Source organism: Pelodiscus sinensis, chromosome 27 (genome assembly GCF_049634645.1).
Source record: "Pelodiscus sinensis isolate JC-2024 chromosome 27, ASM4963464v1, whole genome shotgun sequence".
In the NCBI taxonomy this organism is placed as follows: Eukaryota; Metazoa; Chordata; order Testudines; family Trionychidae; genus Pelodiscus; species Pelodiscus sinensis.
Window position 1 is genome coordinate 15,499,200 of NC_134737.1, and position 19,790 is coordinate 15,518,989.

General features: G+C 59.5%; 1 protein-coding gene across 1 annotated transcript; it reads right to left on the reverse strand.

The window, feature by feature from the left end:
* Positions 1–270: 270 nt before the first annotated feature.
* SYPL2 (synaptophysin like 2) lies at positions 271–16,671 on the reverse strand. The gene is made up of 6 exons (XM_075909921.1): positions 16,418–16,671; positions 16,260–16,331; positions 10,492–10,616; positions 5,063–5,264; positions 4,130–4,321; positions 271–3,469 (listed from the first exon to the last, which is right to left on the reverse strand). Exons 1-6 carry the CDS (start codon positions 16,463–16,465, stop codon positions 3,341–3,343), a joined length of 768 nt encoding a protein of 255 aa, XP_075766036.1. The 5' UTR covers positions 16,466–16,671; the 3' UTR covers positions 271–3,340.
* Between the last annotated feature and the right edge of the window lie 3,119 nt (positions 16,672–19,790).

Genomic DNA, 19,790 nt, shown 5'->3' on the forward strand with positions numbered 1-19,790 from the left:
GGGTCTGGATCTGCTCTCAGCCGACAAGGGTGGGAGAGAGCCAAGTGCAGGCAGCAGCTTGCTTGTGCTAACAACTCCTCCCCTTGCAGGGGTTTGAAGCCAGGGAGCTGAGAGCCAGGAGCACGGGCCTGCACCTCTCCAGCTAGGGCTGGCAGTAACAGTAGGCTGTTATCCTCGAGGTGGCTAGCCCCTTGAGCAGGCCGCCTGTCCGTCGTCCGTCACGCGACTGCTGGCCACGGGTGGGGAGCACAAAGGAAACCAGTCCGGAGCGGCGCTTTGCCTCGCGGCACTTTTTATTCAAACCACAAGCACCAGAAAACCATGCAATGTACTCCTGGGGAGGGGCCGGGGGAGACCAGGGAGCAGGACAGCTCGGTATTGGGCCACGGCCCCCTTGCCAAGTCCTGCTGCAATCCGTGGCTGCCAGAAGGGTGGAGCAATTGTCCCTCCACTGAGTGACACTGGCCCAGGCCTGCCCCCATCCCCGCCCCCAGCCAAGAGACTCTGACTACAGGAAAATGCAAAGCCAGCACCAGCTAAGGTTGGTCCCTCCCTCTCCTCGGAGCCCAAGCAGCCCCGTCCTCTGCGGCTGTCTGTCACAGGGCAGGGCCCAATGAGGCGCGCCCGGGGTTGGGGGTACTCATGCAGGACTGCAGGCTGGCACAGGAGCGGGCCAGGAACCCTGCTCCTGGTGCTGCGCAAAGGGCAGGTGCCAACCTTAGTGCCACTAAGCAGAACACAACTCGCTCTCCCCGTTCAAATAAATAAACAAGACAGAACAAAACAGGCCTCACAGTGGAAACGGTTCCCGGCCGGCTGCCCACACGGGCTGAGGGTACCAGACGCAGAGAGCCGCCCCCGCCTGCCACTGCTACCCGTCGCCGAGAGGCAAAAGCAAGGCCCAGCCATCACCCTGCCACGGGCCAGAGAGAAGTGAGAGCACGGGGCCCCGCCGTGGCTTCTCCACAGCAGCGTCACTTTGTGACCGTAGCGGAGCCTGGTGGCTGAGGACTGGCCTTCGCCCTCCCCCGCCTAGCCATCCGGGCCGCAGGCGAAGCAGGAGCCAAAGGTACTGGTGGCACTTTGGTGCTTGGTTGTCCTGGTAAGAAGCTGACCAGCCCGGCTGCCCGCAGAGCCACCGCCGAGCACCGGAATGACCATTCCACGTCAGAGCAGAGGCCCATCTAGCCTGGCATCTTGGCTCCAGCACCAGCTGCTTCAGAAGAGGCAAGAAAACCCATGCTGGACAATTAGGGAATAGCCTGGCCCTTCCGGACCCTTGGCAGCTAGTGGTGGCTCATGCCCAGAAACACGAGGGTTTCTGCCTCTAGGAACTCGTGGCCAGGACCAGCAGGACCAGAAGCCTGAGTGGGGTGGGAGAAGCCTCCACCAACAGATTGGTCTCGTCTCTTGCCCCGAGGTGCAGCCCATGGGCACAGTAAGAGACTGAGGACCCCAGCACACGGCCCTGGGACTGTGCTACAGGGAGCTGGGCATTGCAGGCCTGTGGGACTCAGTTCTCTGCTGTTCTGGGGTAAAACCAGGGACGTGAGAGGTTAACATCACCCAGAACTGGTTCCTGATTCTGTTTAATCAGCGGGGGCTGCAGCAGCTCCCCGTCCGCCATGGGCAGGAGGCTGCTCCAGGCCCGCGGAGCCCACCACGGACAGGGGCTGCTAGGGGCATTTGGAGCAGCTCCTGTCCACAGCAGGCCTGGGGGAGGTGGCACAGGCAGAGGCTGTTCTGGCCAGGCTGGTTAACCAATTCAATGGGCTTTTACCTCCCTAGTAGAAACCCCACAGGGCTCCTGAGTGCCGTGGCGGGCGGGGGGGCTGGCGGAGTGGAAATGTACAGAACGTGCGGGGAGCGGGTCTTTGCTGGACAGACGGTCCCCAGCTAACAAAGCACCATTAAGATCAGTCTCCCCTTCCGCAGAAGGGAGGCCCCCCCCACGTGGGGGGGCGGGGGGTAAGAGCAGAAGAGTCAGGGGAGGCTGGCTTCGTTCCGCCGGGCTCGAGGGGAGGGGGCGAGCCCTTTGGAGCAGGCCAAGGCCCTGCAGCTCAGAGGGGTTTATGGCGTTCAGGGCCCTAAAGCAGCCACTGAACAAGCCCCTTCTCGGAGAACGAGGCAAGCTGGCATCGGGGCCTGAGCGCCGAGCTACTGTTCTGCCCAGCAGCACCGGGGCACAGAGCTGTTACAATGATGCCAAGGGGCGTCGGGCCGGCTGCCTGGTGCCCCCGTGGCCAAAGGGGCTCAGAGCACCGAGCGCTCAGTGTTGCTGGGACAGGGACAGGACTGGTCGGAGCGGCTGGTGAGGGGCCAGCCATACTTCCGCAGAGCAGGAGATGGGTGACGATCTCTGGACAAAACGTGCGCCGTGTCCTTCTGCCTGGGGCCTAGGGTCCTGAATTAGGCTAGTAGATCCTCAAGCTACGAGCCACATCCCCTAGAATAGCAAGCAAAGCTCTCTGGCTCCGGGCACCAGACAGGGTCAGTCTCCTGCCGCTGTCCCTCGCGGAGCCGAAGGAGACGACACTCACCCACACACGGAGGTTTATAACGAGGGACTGGAGGAATCAGGATGCGCTGCAGCTGTAGGACAGGTAGGGAGCAGGCACCGAGAGCGGCTAAAAGGGCTGCCTTGGGAAGGGCCCAGCTGGAGACCTGAGCAAGGAACCGCGTCCCCCCCACACGCCGTGTATGAGCTGGGGAAAGCCCTCTTAGGCCTCCAGGTGAAAGAGGTTTCTGGTCTCATGCTGCTGCTACACTAGATTCTGTGGCCGAACACGTGGTCTCCCACTGAGCCAAAGTGGAATTCAAGAGCAGCTGAAAACCCTCCAGCAGCTTCCTTCAGGAGACACAGAATGCCGCAGGCAGCAGGGAAGAGCAGAAACGCCTTCCCTTTCTGCACTTCCGCCTGCCTGCCGGCCTGGGACTGCCTCTGCCTTGTCATGGCTGGGCAGTAGGGGGTGCTCTGGCATGAGGGATGGTCCTTAGGGTCTCCCCAGCACATCCACTCTCACCTGCGAGTGACTCCCCGCCCATCCTGGGGCATCTAAACTCATCCCAGCATCTGTGAAGAGCAATCCCACAGCCGCGGGCAGGGGGGCCAGGAAAGCAGACATAAACCACTGACACTTGCTAACAGAAATACTACACCCGGGGAGCCCTCAGCGAGTTAGATTCCAAGCCAGGACTCCTGCCTGCCAGTCGCTCCGAGGGCGCCAGCGTGACGACAGACCTTGCAGCCACGGCTCCCCCAGCGCTGGGGCAAAGGCGGGACTGCGACAAGGTGCTGGCTGTCCGGGGGGAGGAGGTCTCGGGGCGGGCGGGGTGACCTTTACTGCTTGTCGATGGCTCCCAGTTCAGCAGAGTTCTCCTTGCTGGTGGCCTGCGCGTGCCACGAGGTCTCTTTGAACACAAACCAGCAGTTTCCAGCCCACAGGATAAAATTGATGAAGCCGAAGAGCTAGGGGAGGGTCGGGGAGAGAGCAAAGTGCACAGTCACTGTGGATGCACCCACAGCAAGACCTCCCAGCCTCTGGCCCGGGGGTGTCTGGCCATGTACACCCCTCTCTTGGGTGGAATCAGAACTGTGCAGCTTCCTGCTCCACCCCCCCCGGGACGGAGGCTGCCTCCTCTCCAGCTAATGGAGTTCCTCCCTTAGCTCACCAGGCCTAGGCGGCACGCTGACTTGGCAACGTTCCCTCAGCTCGCCAGGCGCTGCCTCTACTCCCCTTGTGGCTAAGTCCCAAGGGGCGCCCCCTCTCCAGGCAGCGCGCTTGGCAAGGGGACAGCGCCCAATGCACTAGCGTGAGCAGCTCCTGGCGTCTCACCCCGCTGGCCCCGTGGGCCCCTAGCAGCACGTGGCAGTCTGCCCGGTCGCAGGCCGCCCGTGTACACAGGCCCATGGGTCCTGGAGCTCAGTCAGTAACAGCTCGTGGTTCCTGGGTCAACCCCCCCACTCCTGGGGCATGGACCCTCCACCATTGCTCCGCACTAGTTCTGTGGTCACTGCCTTGCAGCCCGGGAGCCAGATCCAGAGCTGGGCCAAACGGGCCGTTACACCAGGTGCAAATGCGGCCGAATGGGCCTGGTGCCCCCTTGGCCGGTGGCCGCGGGCTCTTACCACAGAGATGTTGGCCAGCCCCATGGCCGGCGTGGCCCCGGCGTTGCACACTGTGCTTTTGAACTGGCACACCGACATGGCAGCAATGAGGCTGGACGGCCGCGTGGCCCCCTTGACGTCCGACAGGCCTTTGCCCCAGGCTGCGGCCGCCACCAGCCAGAAGAAGGTGAAGGAGACGCTCACGCAGAAATCCTGCGGGTAGGAAATATCGTGCTGGCTCGGCTCTGTGCGGCTCCTCTCTCTGGCCCAGGCTCTGCTGGCTCCGGGACTTCAACCCACCTGGCCCTGCTGCCTCCAAACACCCCCTGCCCAGGGACCAGCCCCCGCTCCCTGCTCTGTCCCCAGCCCATCTGGCTGGTGGATTAGGGCAGACACCCAAAAGATCTAGGGCCAATACTCCAGAAAGGCCCCGAAATTCCCTGGCAGGCCCCCAAGTGACCCAGGTCCCCCTCCCCCCATGTACGTGACTCCCCCGATCTTTGATAAGCAAAGGGGTTTTGAACTGCAAGGCTTCCGTGGCCCAGCACCTGTAACGCCTCCCTCTCGTGAGCTGCAGGCCTGGGCACCAAACAGCCCTCCTGCCACATCCCAGCCCAGGGTCCACAGCTCCAGAACCAGCCTCGCACCCACGCTGAAGGCTCCAGTCGCTTGGCCCCTGACCCTGCTGGGATTGGGGGGAGGGTGCCTGCTGCGGGTGGGCTCTGCGTCCGTCTGTTCCCAGGTGACGGCACCACAAGAAGAGGCTGCGGGGAACCACTGATGCCTCAATGGTGGGGGAAGCCCACAGCTCACTCAGCTCCCCAACTTCCTCGCCCAAGAAATGGGAAGTGACTTGTGGCAGAGCCAAAAATGGGAGCCAGGAGTCCTAGCTGCCGGCCCCTGCTCCGGCTCTTCGGAGCCAGCCCAGCCGTGGGGCTCAGGCAGGGATCTCACCGCAAAGGGAAGCCGCTTGTTCTCTGCGTAGAGGGAGTGAAAGCGCAGGTAGATCACCAGGGCTGCCATGCTGTAGAGGAAGGAGAAGACTCCCAGGGTCACGAAGAACTCGGCAGAGGCTGAGAAGTCCCCCATGAGATACAGCGTCCGCTTGGTGCCGTTGCTGTCGCAGGTTGGCATCTCGAAGGGAATCCTGGCTAACCTGTGGCAGGGAAAGGGGTGGGGAGAGGCGCTTAGCAGGGGAAGGCACGGCACGGGAGAGGGGGCAGGCGAGGCCTACAGGAGCCAGGTTGTGTGGGGACAAGCCAATGGTTGTTGGGTCGAGTCTCCGAAGGCCTGCCCCCCTCGATGGGGGAGGGCCCATGGACCCAGGTGTGGACTAAGTGAACAGGCAGGGGGCCCGCAGCCGCCGCGTCAACCTTCCTATGGACGGCAGGGACCCAGGGGGTTATGGGGCCTGGTGTGGGGCAGTGGCGGGTGCCAGAGCAGCCCAGCAGCCTGCTCCACTGCGCCGCACCATGTCACTCTCCTGGCCGCAGGCTGCCGGGTCGCTCCGGCTCCTGCCCCCGCGGTGAGTGCCTCAGAGCACCCACAGGGGCAACGCCTGCTGCCGCCCCGTGCCAGGCCCCATAATCCCCCGGCTCACGTTGCTCGGGGGAGGGGTGGGACACGGTGGAACTGAGGCAGGGCAGGGGCGGGGCCTGCCTTAGGTGGGTTGGCCCAGGCCTGCACCCCCCTAGGGACAGCCCTGCAAACTGGGTTGGGGGGCAGGGACAGGATAAAACTAAGACACTAAGCAGAGAACCTCACAGGGCACCCACTGCCCAGAGGAGTCCCAGGAGCTAGTGGATGCAGAGGTGCCAACTTCCCCCTCTGTCTCAGGCTCTGCCTCCGCATCACCCCTTCCACCAAGACCCTGCCTGCTGCCCCCCACACCCATTCCACCCTCTTGCCCAAGCTTCGGCTGTAGCCTCACCCAGCCTCAGAGCACCCACAGGAACCCTTCCCTGAGTTGTGCATGGACAAGGGGCTGGAAAAAGGTCCCAGAGTCACAGAGAAACCCTTGTCCGACTGCCTCCTCTCGGACAGGTGGAGACCATCTCGGCCTGCCTGTCGCAGGCTGGCTGTGCTCACAGGCGGGAGTAACCCACAGAGCCCAGCAGCACTACTCCTTGATGATTTGTGTGTGTCGACACTCCAAGAGTGAGCTCCCACTCCACAGCAGTCAGTCCTTGGCCACTCTCTCTGGGTTTCCAGGCGGCTGCCCATCACCGTGGTGTCCAACCACGTCTCTGCTAAGACTGCAATGCAGCCAGTTAGCCAGTAGCAAAGGGTTTTGTGACTTGTCCCTTCAGCTCTGGTGTGGCGCCCACCCACTCATTTCACAGCTGCTAGGAGCCATCAGAGGACACCAGCATCCCGCTGCGAACGCTCTGATCAGACTGCACCCTGCCGGAGGCGGGTAGCTCTCCTTTGTCGCAGCAGCCCCCTGGTGCTACTGACACAGGTAACTTCCACATGCTTGACTAGGACACAGCCACTGCGGGGCAAAAAGTTTCCTGGTTTTGACTTCAAAGGAAAAGAGGGATTTTCTCTTCAACCTGACCCTGGCCCTGCTCTCTTGAGACTACAACAGCACCTAGCTGGTACCTGAGCACGACCGCTGGAAACTGAGAAAGCAAGGCCCAGGCCGGAGTGGGACCTAACTGGCAATAGCCCACCTGGGACAGGATGGTGGATGAAGACTTGACCCGGTCAGTCAAGCCTGCTTTCCCGGGTGTGAGCTTGGGGACTGGGATGGCATCTAGCATATGTCGGAGGCCCTGTAGATACAGGAGCTCGGCTAGCGACAGCACTTGTACGCTCAAGGCCTCACCACACTCTCTTGCCAGCTGTCCCTATTGAGCAGGGACTGTCACGGTTATTTAAGTAGCATAGTACTCCATTCCTCGCTCCCCACCCCCAGCCTCCTAGCCGTGCTCCTAGTCAGATGCATTTCAGTGGAGATCAGAGGTGTGCCTCTATTTATAGCGATCGAATGTTGGCAGGCAGGCCAAGATGTGTGGCTAGATATAGCCATGTTCACACTTTTCATAGGTTTAGCTTCGCAGCGTGGATTTCAGTCTAATTCTGGCCTCTTTTCTGCTCACCCAAGAGGCCTTTTGCTGATCCCTAACAAACAGGGCTAGTCCTGCGCTCGCTTTGACAAGCCTTCCCGGCTTTGGGAGCCGAGGGATCAATGCCAGCCCGGCCATCATGGAACAGAGCATCGGCTCATCAGGACCCATAGCCTGCTTCTAGCAATGGCCTGTACCTGACTCTTGAGCTGAAGCCTGCAGCAGTCAGGCATGGGGTGACGGGTCCTGCAGTATATTCCCTCTCCCCTGGTGATGGAGGGATATTTTCCACAGCCAGCTGCCCCATTGGAAAGTTTACAGCCAAGGGAGCTCTGCACGGTGCTGAGAAGGATGTGGGCAGACGCTCCCGGGGGGTGGGGGTGACTTATGAACACTGCATGTGACGTGGTTGCTGGCATGGTGCGTGGTTGGGACAATCGCTGTCTGCGTGAGCAGGTTTAGTTTAACAGGAGGGTGCTAGGAAGGCAACACGTTGGCTGCACATAAGCAACTGCCCGGTCATTTCAAGACGGCGCCTAAGCTAGTGGCTGTGAGGCTATTTCCAGCTTCCAGCCAAGTTACAAGACTGGTTCTGCTGGGAGCCAACCAACCACACAGAAACCAGAGTTAAAAAGGTCTCCCTGCCTAGAGGCGCAGCTGTCAGGGAACACGTTGTGGGGGGCAGACAGACAGACACCCATTTGGTGGAACTGAAGCAATCAGGCTGTCCTAGGCTTCTCCGTGGCAGTGAATAAGACAGCCATAGGCACAGACTGGTTCCTGTTTGATCCATCTCTCACGTTATGCCTGGCTCCTGCTGTGCAGGCTGACGGATGCTGTGGCAGTCTGGTTGTCCGGAATGCCAGCCCACAGGTATGAGCCTGCTCAGAGGGCTAGCTCAGTGGTTTGAGCATTAGCCTGCTAAACCCAGGGTTGTGAGTTCAATCCTTAAGGGGCCATTTAGGGATCTGGGGCAAATCTGTCAGGGCTGATGCTTGGTCCTGCCACAAGATCATGGGACTGGACTTGATAACCTCTCAAAGTCCCTTCCCTTCTATGAGATAGGTATATCTCCCCATATATATATAGACCTGTCAGGGGAAGTGCTGTAGGTGTTCTGCTTGGGGGCCAATATTTGATTGAGGGAACCATGTGAGTCCACCACAGGGAAGTAAAGGCACAAGACCTCCCACCTGAAGGGGTACATTCAAGGGGAGCAGCCAGCCCTGGAAACAGCACTTGCAAGTTGTAGCTTCAGGAGCTAGCTGAGTTCGTCTGTACAGGATAAACTTAAAAAAAACACAGGGTCTGGTAGCACTTTCCAGACTAACAAAACATGTAGCTGGGATCACGAGCTTTTGTGGGCACAGCCCTCTTCTTCAGATGACCGGAGTGTTGAGTTTAGGGTGTGCACACTCAAAAGTCGTAGCTGTGACACTGACCCCGATGGACTACCAGGAGTTAAAACAGTCCCCTCTGAATTAGTCCGGTTTTCTCCCGATACCCACATTCGCTGATTAAAGAGGAGCTCTGAGCCCTCCAGCCTGCAGAGAATCTACCTGACTGGAACAGATCAATGGTTTATCTACCTGGTCCAGTATCTTCATCTCCTAATAGTGACCAATGCAAGACGCTATAAGACAAGTGCCTTGTTTTCAATGCTGTGCCGGGGGCGGGGCCAAGGAAAGAAAAATTTCTTCCTGACCAAGCCAGTGATCAGCATTTCTCCTGAAGCACGCGGACCAAAAGCCCTTCCAGGTTTGATCAGAGCGACAATAACTGCAGGTGCCTAATCATCCTTTGAAGCGTTGCTGACAATAGTGGCACAAATTCCTCTCTTGTAGGAACTGATCTCGGGTCTATCCGTGCAGTCAGTCATACAATGCAGCCTGACGATGTCCCAAAGGTTTCACCTCTGTCCTGCAGCCCCCCCCAGTGTGGTGTGAGCAAAGGGCTCCCTTTGCTCGAGGGGTCTGTATTTAACCGCTCTCCAGGACGAAGGGCTAACGGGATCAGCTCAGCTCTCCCGTGGGTAGTCTGTCTCCAGGACACAGATGCGGTCAAAGGTATTCAAGCATGCTGCTTTCGAGGTCTCTAAGTCTCCAGCAGAGGACTGAGAAGGGCCCATGCAGAACACTGCATTCGTCCCCATCCAATGAGTATGTCCATGTTACTGGGCAAAACGCATGACATGGGAGAGGGAGAAAACAGCCACGCCAAACCCATGACCTGCCGGCGCGCACTGTGAGAAAGCACGGCCCAACTCCGGCCTCCACTCTGGAGGTGAGAGACCCGCCTTGGGTGGAGGGGGAGGTTTCTCCATTGGCCCTAACCTTATTTACCTCTCAGGCCTGGCTGTACCTCCTCTTTCTGCACAGAGTTTTTCAAAGGTTAGTAACCCTAGTGCACTCAGCCATGCTGGGAGCCCTAGGGAGGCAAGTCAACTGTAGCTAGCACCATTTTAAGCATTTACCTCTCAGAGCAAGTCAAGACCATGCTGATGTGAAAGGACACAACTCCACTGACGTCAGTGGAGACAGACCCATTCACTGCAGCTGGGCTATGGTGCATCAGGTGGCCACAGGAGCCTTGCATAAGACAGGCCTTTGGCAGAGCAGGGAAGGGACGGCCGGCAACTCCTCTCACTGGCTCTCCCCACCAGTTCATTCCAAAATGTCTCAATGGCTTTGCAACCAAGCTTGCATAGCACCCACTTCACTGCCACCCCGGGGAGCAGGCAGAGTGACCCGCCCCTACTCTACTGGCAGCCAAGGCTGTTGCTTTGGATCCGTTCCCTCACAGCTTCCTGTGCAGCTAGTCTGGGGTAATAAAGCCTTATCCCAGCCAGCCCTCCCCCTCCCTTTGCCCACACCCACTGCAGAAAGGGTTTCCAAAACCCAAATGGGAGTCATTTTTCATAGGGGCAGCTAATCAGCCACCCTTCAACTCCCAGGTAAGTTAGTCTGTTCAGGTAGCATTAAAGTTACAGAAAAACCTGCAGTGAGACTCCTGTTCTAGCAGATATATGGTGCAGCAGGGAGTTCCATGGGTTGACAATACATCACCTCACAAAGTATTTCTTTTTTGAAAAAGGCAATAGAAGCAAGCAGAGTGTGGTGGTTTGGGAAGAGTGCTCATCTGGGCAGCCTGGAGGGGGTAGGTGGGATATGGGTTCAAGGACCTCTCTCCACCGAGACAAGCATTGTAGTCAGGCTGGTCTCTCTATTCCGATGGATTCATTACCATCTCCAGGGGCAGGGAACCGGAGAGGAAGCAGGCTCTGGGTTAGTGCCCAACCAGGTCCCCAGTCACCTGAAAGGGTAGCCAAACTGCACAGAGATGGCAGTCATCTCGTTCACATCATCAGGGCATTTCACGGTGGCCCCCGTCTCCCCACTAAACGAGCCGCAGCATCCAAAGGCAAAAATAGCAAAGAGCTGGAAGAGAAAAGCAAAAGGGTTGGGAGTCAGAGGGACTCCGGCTGGGGATAATGAACTAGCCACATGCAACAGGTGCTAGCTGGGAGCTCTTCTGGGTTCACAAGGTGGCCCCAGTGATCACAGGCAAATACGCCTGAATTTATGTGGGGCATCGCAACATAACAACAGAGCAGCCACACGTCCTCATCAAGGTAACCTCCTCACTGTTGCAATGTAGTACTATAGCCACCCGGCACCCCTGTCACCTGGGGCCAGGACCCTACGCAAGGAAGCCAGGAAGACACAGATCCCAGGATCACCCTGCCTCCCACGCAGCCGCTCGTCGAGCCCTCCCCTGGCAGCGGCGAACGGGGAGGAGGAAGCAGAGGTGGACAACCAGGCAGGGTTGTGACCCAGCTGGAGATGGAAGAGTCTGAGGAAGGTCCGGTAAGGGGCAGTGAGTGCAGCTGGGATAGAGGTGCTAGGATATGGAGCTGGTGGGACCTGGCCTGTGACCGCCTGCGGAAAGCCACCCCCAGAGCTCTCAGTCACTGTGCTCCTGGGCAGGAGCTGGCTGCGCTGGCAGCCTTGCAGGGAAAGTTCTCTGCGCCCCCTTAGCAGCCCTCTGTGCCAGCCCCTCTCCCCAGGTGGGTTTGCTGGAATCCTACGCGCTATGCTGCCTGACTAGCCCGTCTCGAGATGGGCCTCCCCCGCCACTGGTACGTGCCCCTCCTATGCGCGGACATCAGCACCGCCACCCTGGGTTACTCCAGCTGCAGAGCTGGACCACTGATTGCCACAAAGGGCAGAAATGAGCCCCAGAGCAGGGAAGTGACTTGCCTAGCCACGGGCACAAAGGCAGGGAGGAGAAGTGCTGGGCATACAGCCCCAGTGTCTTAACTCACTGATCCCTGCTCGGATAGATCCCTCCCCCACCCAGCTGCACCAGGGAATATCGGCACTGCCAGGATAACTCCTCCCATAATTCTTCCTAACAAGGCCTGCAGGCTCTGGTGCTGGAGGGACTGGCACAGGCAGCTATCAGAAGGGACAGCACGCCAGGCTGGCGGGGCTATTGACACAGCATCCGTGTCTGCTGTGCACTACACCCACCGCCAGCTACTAGCTGCTCTAAGCACCACGAACAACAGGGACTGACACAGGCATCATGGCTTGAATACAGCAAGAGTTGTCTCACTGCTGGAGACAACCGGGCCAACCCTCTCCCTGGGCACGCCGGGGCACCCAGGGCTCTGCTCACAAGGAATGCACTGAGCTGCAGGGGCAGACAGACCCACTGACTGCAGCAAAGCACCAGGATACCTGAGCACCCAAGGCAGTGAGCATGTGGCTGGCTAATTAAGCTTCCCTGTTCCAGAGATCTGTCGCCCCAGCGCTTCCTGTCAGGGCTCCACGGGGCCTGATCCCCACCAATGAACAGCTGACAGCCCTAGTAACTGCCAGAGCAGTTGACAGACAGCCCATGTGCTTAGTGATTCCTCCTCCCTGCTCAGCTCCTCTGTTCCATCCCTGCCCATCTGTGCCAGCAACACACACTGGCTGGGCTCCATACCAGAGATCTCTTCTTACTGGCTCCCTTCCCCACATTGCTCACTGCCCCGGTGAGCTGGCCAGCTTGTGCGCACTCCAGGAGGCTCTGCGCTGGCTTGGCAGCCGAGGTGCACAGTGCAGGGGTGGGTGGGGGAAGCGGGACTGACCCAGGCAGAAAAGGGACCTGGATGGATTCCCATGAAAGCTAGCGCTGGAAATGCTTCTTCCCTGCCCCATTGACCTCAGTGGGGATTACCTGCCCCTGTGGAGGGGTGAGCAGGCACCTTGGGATCTCTGGAAGAGTTTCTGTCGCCACAGACCCACCCAGAGAAGCTGGTGTCCCCAGAGTGGTTGATACAGAGACATGCAGGCAGGCGGGGTAGGCAGGAGCAGAGAATCCGGTAAAAGAAAAATCTGAATTTTCACAAGAACCTCAAGCTTCCTAATCCTGTCTCATTGCAAAACACAGCCCATGCCCAGGTCTCTCTTTGAGCCGTGCAGCTAAGGGCCTTTCCCAGACTGATGATGCTCAAGGGCCTTTCTGCTTCCAACCCCAAATCAGTTTTCAATTACAGGCCCAATAAACCGATGTCTTGTTTCCCCCGCCCCCCCCCCCCCCCCATAACTGTAATTCATCCATGCAGGAAATGGTTACGAGACTCAAATGACATTTCCTGTTCTTGGTTCTGAGTTGAATTTCTCTTTCTCTTCCCCTGGCACGCGGCTTCTGAATAGTTTTCTGGTAACTCATTGCAGACACACTCAGCTCTGGTTAAGTTCATGCACCTTGAACTCTGGCTCCATGAGCAACAGGAAGAAAAACAACTGTCTGTGTTCTGGGGAGTTCCCACTTCAGCTAGAAAGGACCCATCTGCGGAACCAAATCCTGAACGGCACAGGGAGGGAATGACAGAGGTAAGGGGCAGAGCAGGCCCGTGGATCACCTAGGCCATTGCCAGTCGGTGCAGAACTGTTCCTCACTGTATATTCCCAAGGGCTTTGCCCAGCTAATTTTCAATGATTAAAGCAGCGTGTCTCCCACCATTCCCTTGAGAGCTAGACCACCGAGAGCTCTATGCCCCAGATGCTCAAAGGTATTTAGGCTCCTAACTTCCACTTGAAGCCCAACGTGGGCGGTTGGTGAAGGCACAGCTGGAGGAGGCAAGCCCCCAGCCCCTCCTCCAGCTGTGAGCATGCACCCCCTCCCAACCACAGGGAGAGGAGGGGAGCAGGCCCGGCACACTCTCTTCCCAGCCCCAGGGAGGGCAGAGGGCATGCGGCATGGTCCCAGCCTCCCTAGCCCCAGAGGAGGGAACGCCACCGACCCGGTGCAGCTCAGCCTCTCCAGCCCCAGAGCACTGGTGGAAGAAGGAGAGCGTTCCACGCGGCACGGACTCTCCAGCTCCGGAGGAGGTCAGAGGCCCAGCCTTCCCAGCCCAGAGGAGGTTGGAGGGCGTGTGCCATGGCCCAGCCCTGGAGGAGTTTGGAGGGCGTGTGCCATGGCCCCAGCTCTGGAGGAGGTCGGAGGGCGTGTGCCATGGCTCCAGCTCTGGAGGAGTTTGGAGAGCGTGTGCCATGGCCCCAGCTCTGGAGGAGGTCGGAGGGCGTGTGCCATGGCCCCAGCCCTGGAGGAGTTTGGAGAGCGTGTGCCATGGCCCCAGCCCTGGAGGAGTTTGGAGAGCGTGTGCCATGGCCCCAGCTCTGGAGGAATTTGGAGGGCGTGTGCCATGGCTCCAGCTCTGGAGGAGTTTGGAGAGCGTGTGCCATGGCCCCAGCCCTGGAGGAGTTTGGAGAGCGTGTGCCATGGCCCCAGCTCTGGAGGAGGTCGGAGGGCGTGTGCCATGGCCCCAGCTCTGGAGGAGGTCGGAGGGCGTGTGCCATGGCTCCCGCTCTGGAGGAGGTCGGAGGGCGTGTGCCATGGCCCAGCCCTGGAGGAGGTCGGAGGGCGTGTGCCATGGCCCCAGCTCTGGAGGAGGTCGGAGGGCGTGTGCCATGGCTCCCGCTCTGGAGGAGGTCGGAGGCCGTGTGCCATGGCCCCAGCCCTGGAGGAGGTCGGAGGCCGTGTGCCATGCCCCCAGCCCTGGAGGAGGTCGGAGGGCGCACGGCATGGCCCCAACCTCCCCAGCCCTGGAGGAGGGTGCACCACGTGACTTGGGTCAGCCCTGCCTCTCCAGCCCTGGAGAATAGGGAAAGGGTGCTGGGGGCAGCAACACTCCGCCCCAAAAGGCCTACTGCAGGGGTTCTGGGGGCAGAGCCTTCCCCCAGCTTACATACTGGACATCCATGAAGCCTAAACACCTTGGAGGAGCTTGGCCTTTGTTACCCTTTGTTTTCTGACATTCAGCTGCTATTCTAGTGTCCCTCCTAGTCCTGCCCCTTCCAAGGCCCTCAATCACACCTTTCCCTCTCTGGTATTTACACCCTTTTGCTCCTATTGGGTGGAAGGCCTGAACTTGCAGCCTGTGGAAACACATTCCATTCCAACTGATTTCAGTGCGAATTCCAGGTACCTTACACCTGTGAGCCTGGCAAAGGGAGAAGTGAGGCCAATGTTCCCCAGACTGCACGCTGATTCTGGGTGCTTCTATTGTGGGGTGTTTGACTTGGGGCGCTGAGCGCTGGTGGTGCCCACTGACTTTCATAGGGACTGCAAGCGCTCAGCACCTCTGAAAATCAGATCCCCGCTGTCTCAAGTTGGGCTCCCAAAAAGGAGGGTCTGAGCAGGTCTGGAAAGGTGTCAGCCATGAGGTGTGCACGACCCAAAGCGAGCAAGGGCACAGAGGCTGTGGGGGTGAGAGGCTAGATGTGGGGTGAGTCTATGTGGGTCTATTCCTAGCCCTGCAGTCACCTCCCCTGTTCCCAGCTGTAAAACAGGGGCCTTGAGGTGTGCTATGGGAGAACTGAATACTCTCATGGTATCTGTCGAGTACTGGCTTCCCTGTGCCCTGGCCCATGAGTGTGACCCAGCACACCACCACCACCTGCTGAACAAAAGCAACGAGGAGTCCTGTGACTAACAGATTTATCAGGGTATAAGCTGTCATGGGTAAAACCCACTTCATCAGATGCATTCACCGCACCAGAGCTGCGTCTGACAAAGTGGGTGGTGTCCACGAAAGCTCATGCCCTCCTACTAAATCAGTCAGTCTCTGAGGTGCCACCGGCTGCCTCGCCATTTTTGCAGATACAGACTCACACCGGCACCCCTGAGACTTCTGAGCATGCTGACCGGTTGTGCCACCGCCCTGAGGCATGAAACCAAGACCCTTCAAACAGTTCTCTCTGCAAACACTGGAACGCCCAGCGGTGTTATGAATACTGCCATTCTTCCATGGCAGTTTGTGCACAAGAGCCTTGGCAAATCATGGCTGAAAAGTGGGTGCATGGCTTCCTTTTATGGATGGGTATGCTGAGGCTCAGGGGGCGAAACAACTTGCCCAAGGTCACAGAGTCAGTAAGACTAGAACCCAGGAGCCATGGCTCTCAGCAGCCTGCTGACAACACCTTCTTTTGAAGGAGGTGGTGCATGTACCCCCCCTCCCCCCGCCGACAATGCCTTGGGGCAAACTGGAGCCTGGCGCAGACACTGTGAAACAACCGTAGCTTTGCCCTGAGAAGGCATGTTCCTTTCGGCCTTGCCGCCAGCCAGCTCCAGCGCTTGCCACCGGAGCCACTGATCAGAAGGTGGGAGAAGGCAGATCTGTTGGGGGGTCCCTCTTCCACTCAACCCTGCGTACTGGGGTCCAACGCAGGGCAAAGTCCGGTCTCTGCGAGGCAGGCGAGTCCCGGGAGCTCAGCCCCCAGGCCTGGTATGTGCAGGATCAGAGCTCTGCAAAGGTTAAAGCCCGCAGCAGCTTCCCCCTCTCCCCCCAGTGAAATGTGAGCAGGGCTGAGGCCAGGTCCTACCCCCTCCAAAAACTCTCCCTCCTTGCACGTGGAAGGGCCGCCTTGGGGGGGGGGAGCCCCACGCCTGCTCGGTCCCCCGCCGGTCCTGCCCTGCTCCCACACTCAGAGCCCCCCCGAGCAGCCCCCACCAGCCAGCGCCGCGTTGCTCGGCAGGAGCGTCACTCGCTGCTCCCGAAATAGAACGAGCCTCGGTGGCAAACTCACCCACTGCAGCACCTTGACGAAGCCCAGCGGCTCCTCCAGCCGGCCCCAGCGCAGCCCCAGGAGCCACCGGCCCTGCAGGGGAGACAAGGCGGGAGCCCGGGTCAGCCAGGCCCGGGGGGATCCGGCCGGCGCGGGGGCAGGGAGGGGGGCGGCGGTACCTGCTGCCCGGGCTCCTTGTCGCCAGCCGAGGCTGCGGGCTCGGACATGGTGCGGCTGCGGGCAGGGCTGGGCGCGGCGCGTGTCGCCTTGCGGGGCGAGCCCGGGCTCGGAGCGGGCTGTGCGGGGGGCGCCGCCGGCTGCTGCCTCCTGCGCGTCGCCCGACGGGCTGCACCGAGCCGCGATTCAAACTTCTGTCAAACTCCGCGGAGTCACGTGGAGCCCAAACCCGGCCCCGCTGCGGGGGGCGCCAGCGCCCTCTGCCCGCAGACGCGGCCTGCCGAGGGGCTGGGCCAGGGCCCGGCTGCCTCCCGCCCCGCCCCGCCCCGGCCGGGGGCTGCCACGCGTGCCCCGCCCCCCGCAAGCGCGTGGCGATCCCACGAGCGGCCCCCGGCGCCCTCTCCCCGCGGGCTGCAACCCAGACCCCCCGCGCCGCAGTTCTGAACGAGCAGCCGCCCTCGCTGTGCCCAGGGCAACCCTTGTACGCGCTGCACTGCCTGGAGAGCCGCGGGGCCAGAGGGGACTCGCATTGCCCACTCAGGAGCGGCGGAGAACGGGGGTCCCAGCCCCAGCCCCCCCGAGAGGAGCATTGACACGTTGCGCCATTTTTGCCCAGTCCTGGGCTTCAAAATCATGCCCCCAAATGAGGGGGACCAGGTGTCCCATTATTAAGGGGACAGTCCCATAGCTAAGCCCTCCTGCAGGTGTCCTGACTTCCCCTTACAAGGGCAAATTGTCCTGCACTTGCTGTCTCCCCTCCCATGGGTGCTGGCCGGTCCCACTGCAGGCCAGAGCCCTGCTCACCAGCTGCCCACCCTCAGCAGTGAGTAGGTGGAGGGGAATCCAGAAGCCAGCAATGGGGACGGGTGTGCAAGGCTGGTGGCAGGGCAAAGCTGCTGCGCATGGGGCCAGAGCAGCCCCCGCAGGGTCAGCTCTCAGCCCGCAGAGCCCCCATCTCCTGTCCCTTTTCCAGCTGCCGTGGCTGGTGAACGGAGGCAGACACCAGGCAACGGTCGGTCACATGTCACCTCTGCTGCCCACCTTCCTGCCTTTTCCATGCCCCCTTCCTGCTGCCCTCTCCCTGCTTTGGCCCTTCAGCTTCCCCCAGGAGTGGGATGCGCCCCACATTCCATACCCCCAAGTGGGCGCAGGGCAGAGAACCAGCCCTTGGCTGGAGTGCCTCTGGAATCCCCAAGGCCCTGCACCCGGAGCACTGGCCAGGCGGGGCCAAGCTGTGTGCGCGCTAAAGCCTCGCACAGCGCTGGCAGGGGAGTCTCCATCTGTCAGCTAAGCTGTAGAGTGTGTGTGTGGGGGGGGGGGGCGATTCGATTTCCACTCTGTTCCTGTCCTCACCCTACAGCCCTGTGGGCAAGAGCACAGCACCCTCTTCACCCGCCTTGTCCCCACCGAGCACAGGACTGCTCCGTCCTCTAGGCCAGTGTTTCTCGACTCGTGGTACGAGTACCCGTAGGGGGACTGGAGAGAAGACTGGGGGGTACGTCCGCACCACTGAAATGTGGAGAGAACTGAATTTCTGTTGCACCTTTTACCGCGTTTTATTATTTTTGTACTTTTTATACCCAAAAAATGTCATCGCCCACCCGACTACGATTAAGTTGTTTAAACAAATGTGTTGCAATGGTAGAAAAAAATGGTGTGTCTGAAAACTGTAGGTACTTTGTAAAAAAAGGCTGAGAAACACTGCTCTAGGCACCCTCCCCTGCTGAGCCTCTCTGGCTGGGTTTGCGGAAGGCCCTGCAGTCAGGTTCCCTTGGCCCTGGTGCACAAGGCATCCTTAGGCTTTAAGGCCCTCCTGCCTGGGGGGACGAGAGGTGGCTGGGTGATGGGGGTGGCCAGCAGCGGGCTGGAGTTGTTAGCTGACTTTCGACACTGTGCAGGCAGGAAGGGCCAAGCTGCTTCAAGCCACAGGGGATAGCAAGTCGAGCAAAGACGAGCTCTGCAAGGACATGGGCCACGTCATCCCTGCCTCCCCCTCCTGCTCCCTTGCAGCGGGAAGGAGCTCCCATCCCTTCCCTCCTGCTAGTCCAGTGGTTCCCAAAGCGTGGTCACTAGTGGTCCACAGCTGTCCTGCAGCTGGGCCCCGGGCTCGGCCCCTCCCCTCCCCGCAGCGGGGGTGCTCCAGGCCTGTGCCCTTCAGGAGATTGGAGTGCCAGCGCTGGCTTCCTGTTACAGGGAAGGGGGGAAGCCTCCTAGGCCAGATCCAGCTCGTGGGGGAGGAAATGGCAGCTTAGGAAACTGCTTGCCAGGAGGCTTTCCTCCACTGCTCCCATTGGCCAGAATCCCAGCCAATGGGAGGGGTGCCTGGGCCATAAATTAAATTAATGGAGATTGCCTATCTCCTAGAACTGGAAGGGACCTTGAAAGGTCATTGAGTCCAGTCCCCTGCCTTTACAGCAGGACTAAGTACCATCCCTGACAAATTTGTGCCCCAAATCACCGCCACAAGGATTGAACTCACAATGCTGGATAGAGCAGACCAATGCTCAAACCACTGAGCTATCCCTCCCCCAAGACCTCATGTCCCCATCCCTCTCCTGCACCCTCCTACGAGACCCCCTACCCCAGCCCATTCCTACACCCTCCTTCCCAGTTAGAATCCCCACCCCAACCTGTTCCTGCACCCTCCCTCCCAGCCAGACCCCCACCCTCAGCTTGCTCCTGCACCCTCCTTCCTGCCTAGACCCCCCAGCCTCACCCCCTCCTACACCCATTTTGTCATCATGAGTAATTGGCTGGTGTCTGTGGAAAGGTTTGCATTGAGCAGGGTGGGCTGTAAAAAAGTTTGGAAACCACTGTGCTAGACCCACCCTGGTGTAAATTCTGACAGAAACCTGGGAAGGGGAGCGTGTGACCTTGTGTGGTTGCCCCCACCCACACACGTGTTGCCTTGGGAAGATGTGGCAGCAGGTACCAGGAGCAATGGGTTCATCTCGGGGTCCCAGCCAGGCATGGAGGTAGAGAGGGCTGGGCAGGGAGGGTCCGGTAAATTGGTCTCCAGACTCTCCTTCCCCATGTGAGAGGGGTGCATGGGAGTGTGGGTGCATCCCCTCTCCCCCATGAGAACCCTAAAGCCTTCAAGATAAGAAGGCAAACTAAAATAATCCAACTGTGCAGTGTTTCTTTTAACAGGAACTCAGTCAACTTGATATTAATTTGAACATTTGCATTGCACAGTTCTGCCAGCCTGAACTCACTTGAATAGGAGTCATTTTACCAGGTCCTGTATTCAGCATAGGGGAATATGGTCACCCCGCCCAAAATGATTTTAGGATCAACATCAACTGCACCCAAGCAGTCTGGATGTTCTCTTTCAAAAAAGCACAGTTTGCATTACGTAGCGCCGTTTTTCAAAAG

Bases quoted from the DNA above. Each gene is read 5' to 3' on its own strand.
- SYPL2 (XM_075909921.1), bottom strand. From the start codon at position 16,465: ATGTCCGAGCCCGCAGCCTCGGCTGGCGACAAGGAGCCCGGGCAGCAG. The intron at 10,617-16,259 runs GTGAGTTTGCCA...TTTCTCTTCCAG, and splicing joins TCGTCAAGGTGCTGCAGTGG to CTCTTTGCTATTTTTGCCTT. The intron at 5,265-10,491 runs GTGACTGGGGAC...TCCCTGCCACAG, and splicing joins CAGTTTGGCTACCCTTTCAG to GTTAGCCAGGATTCCCTTCG.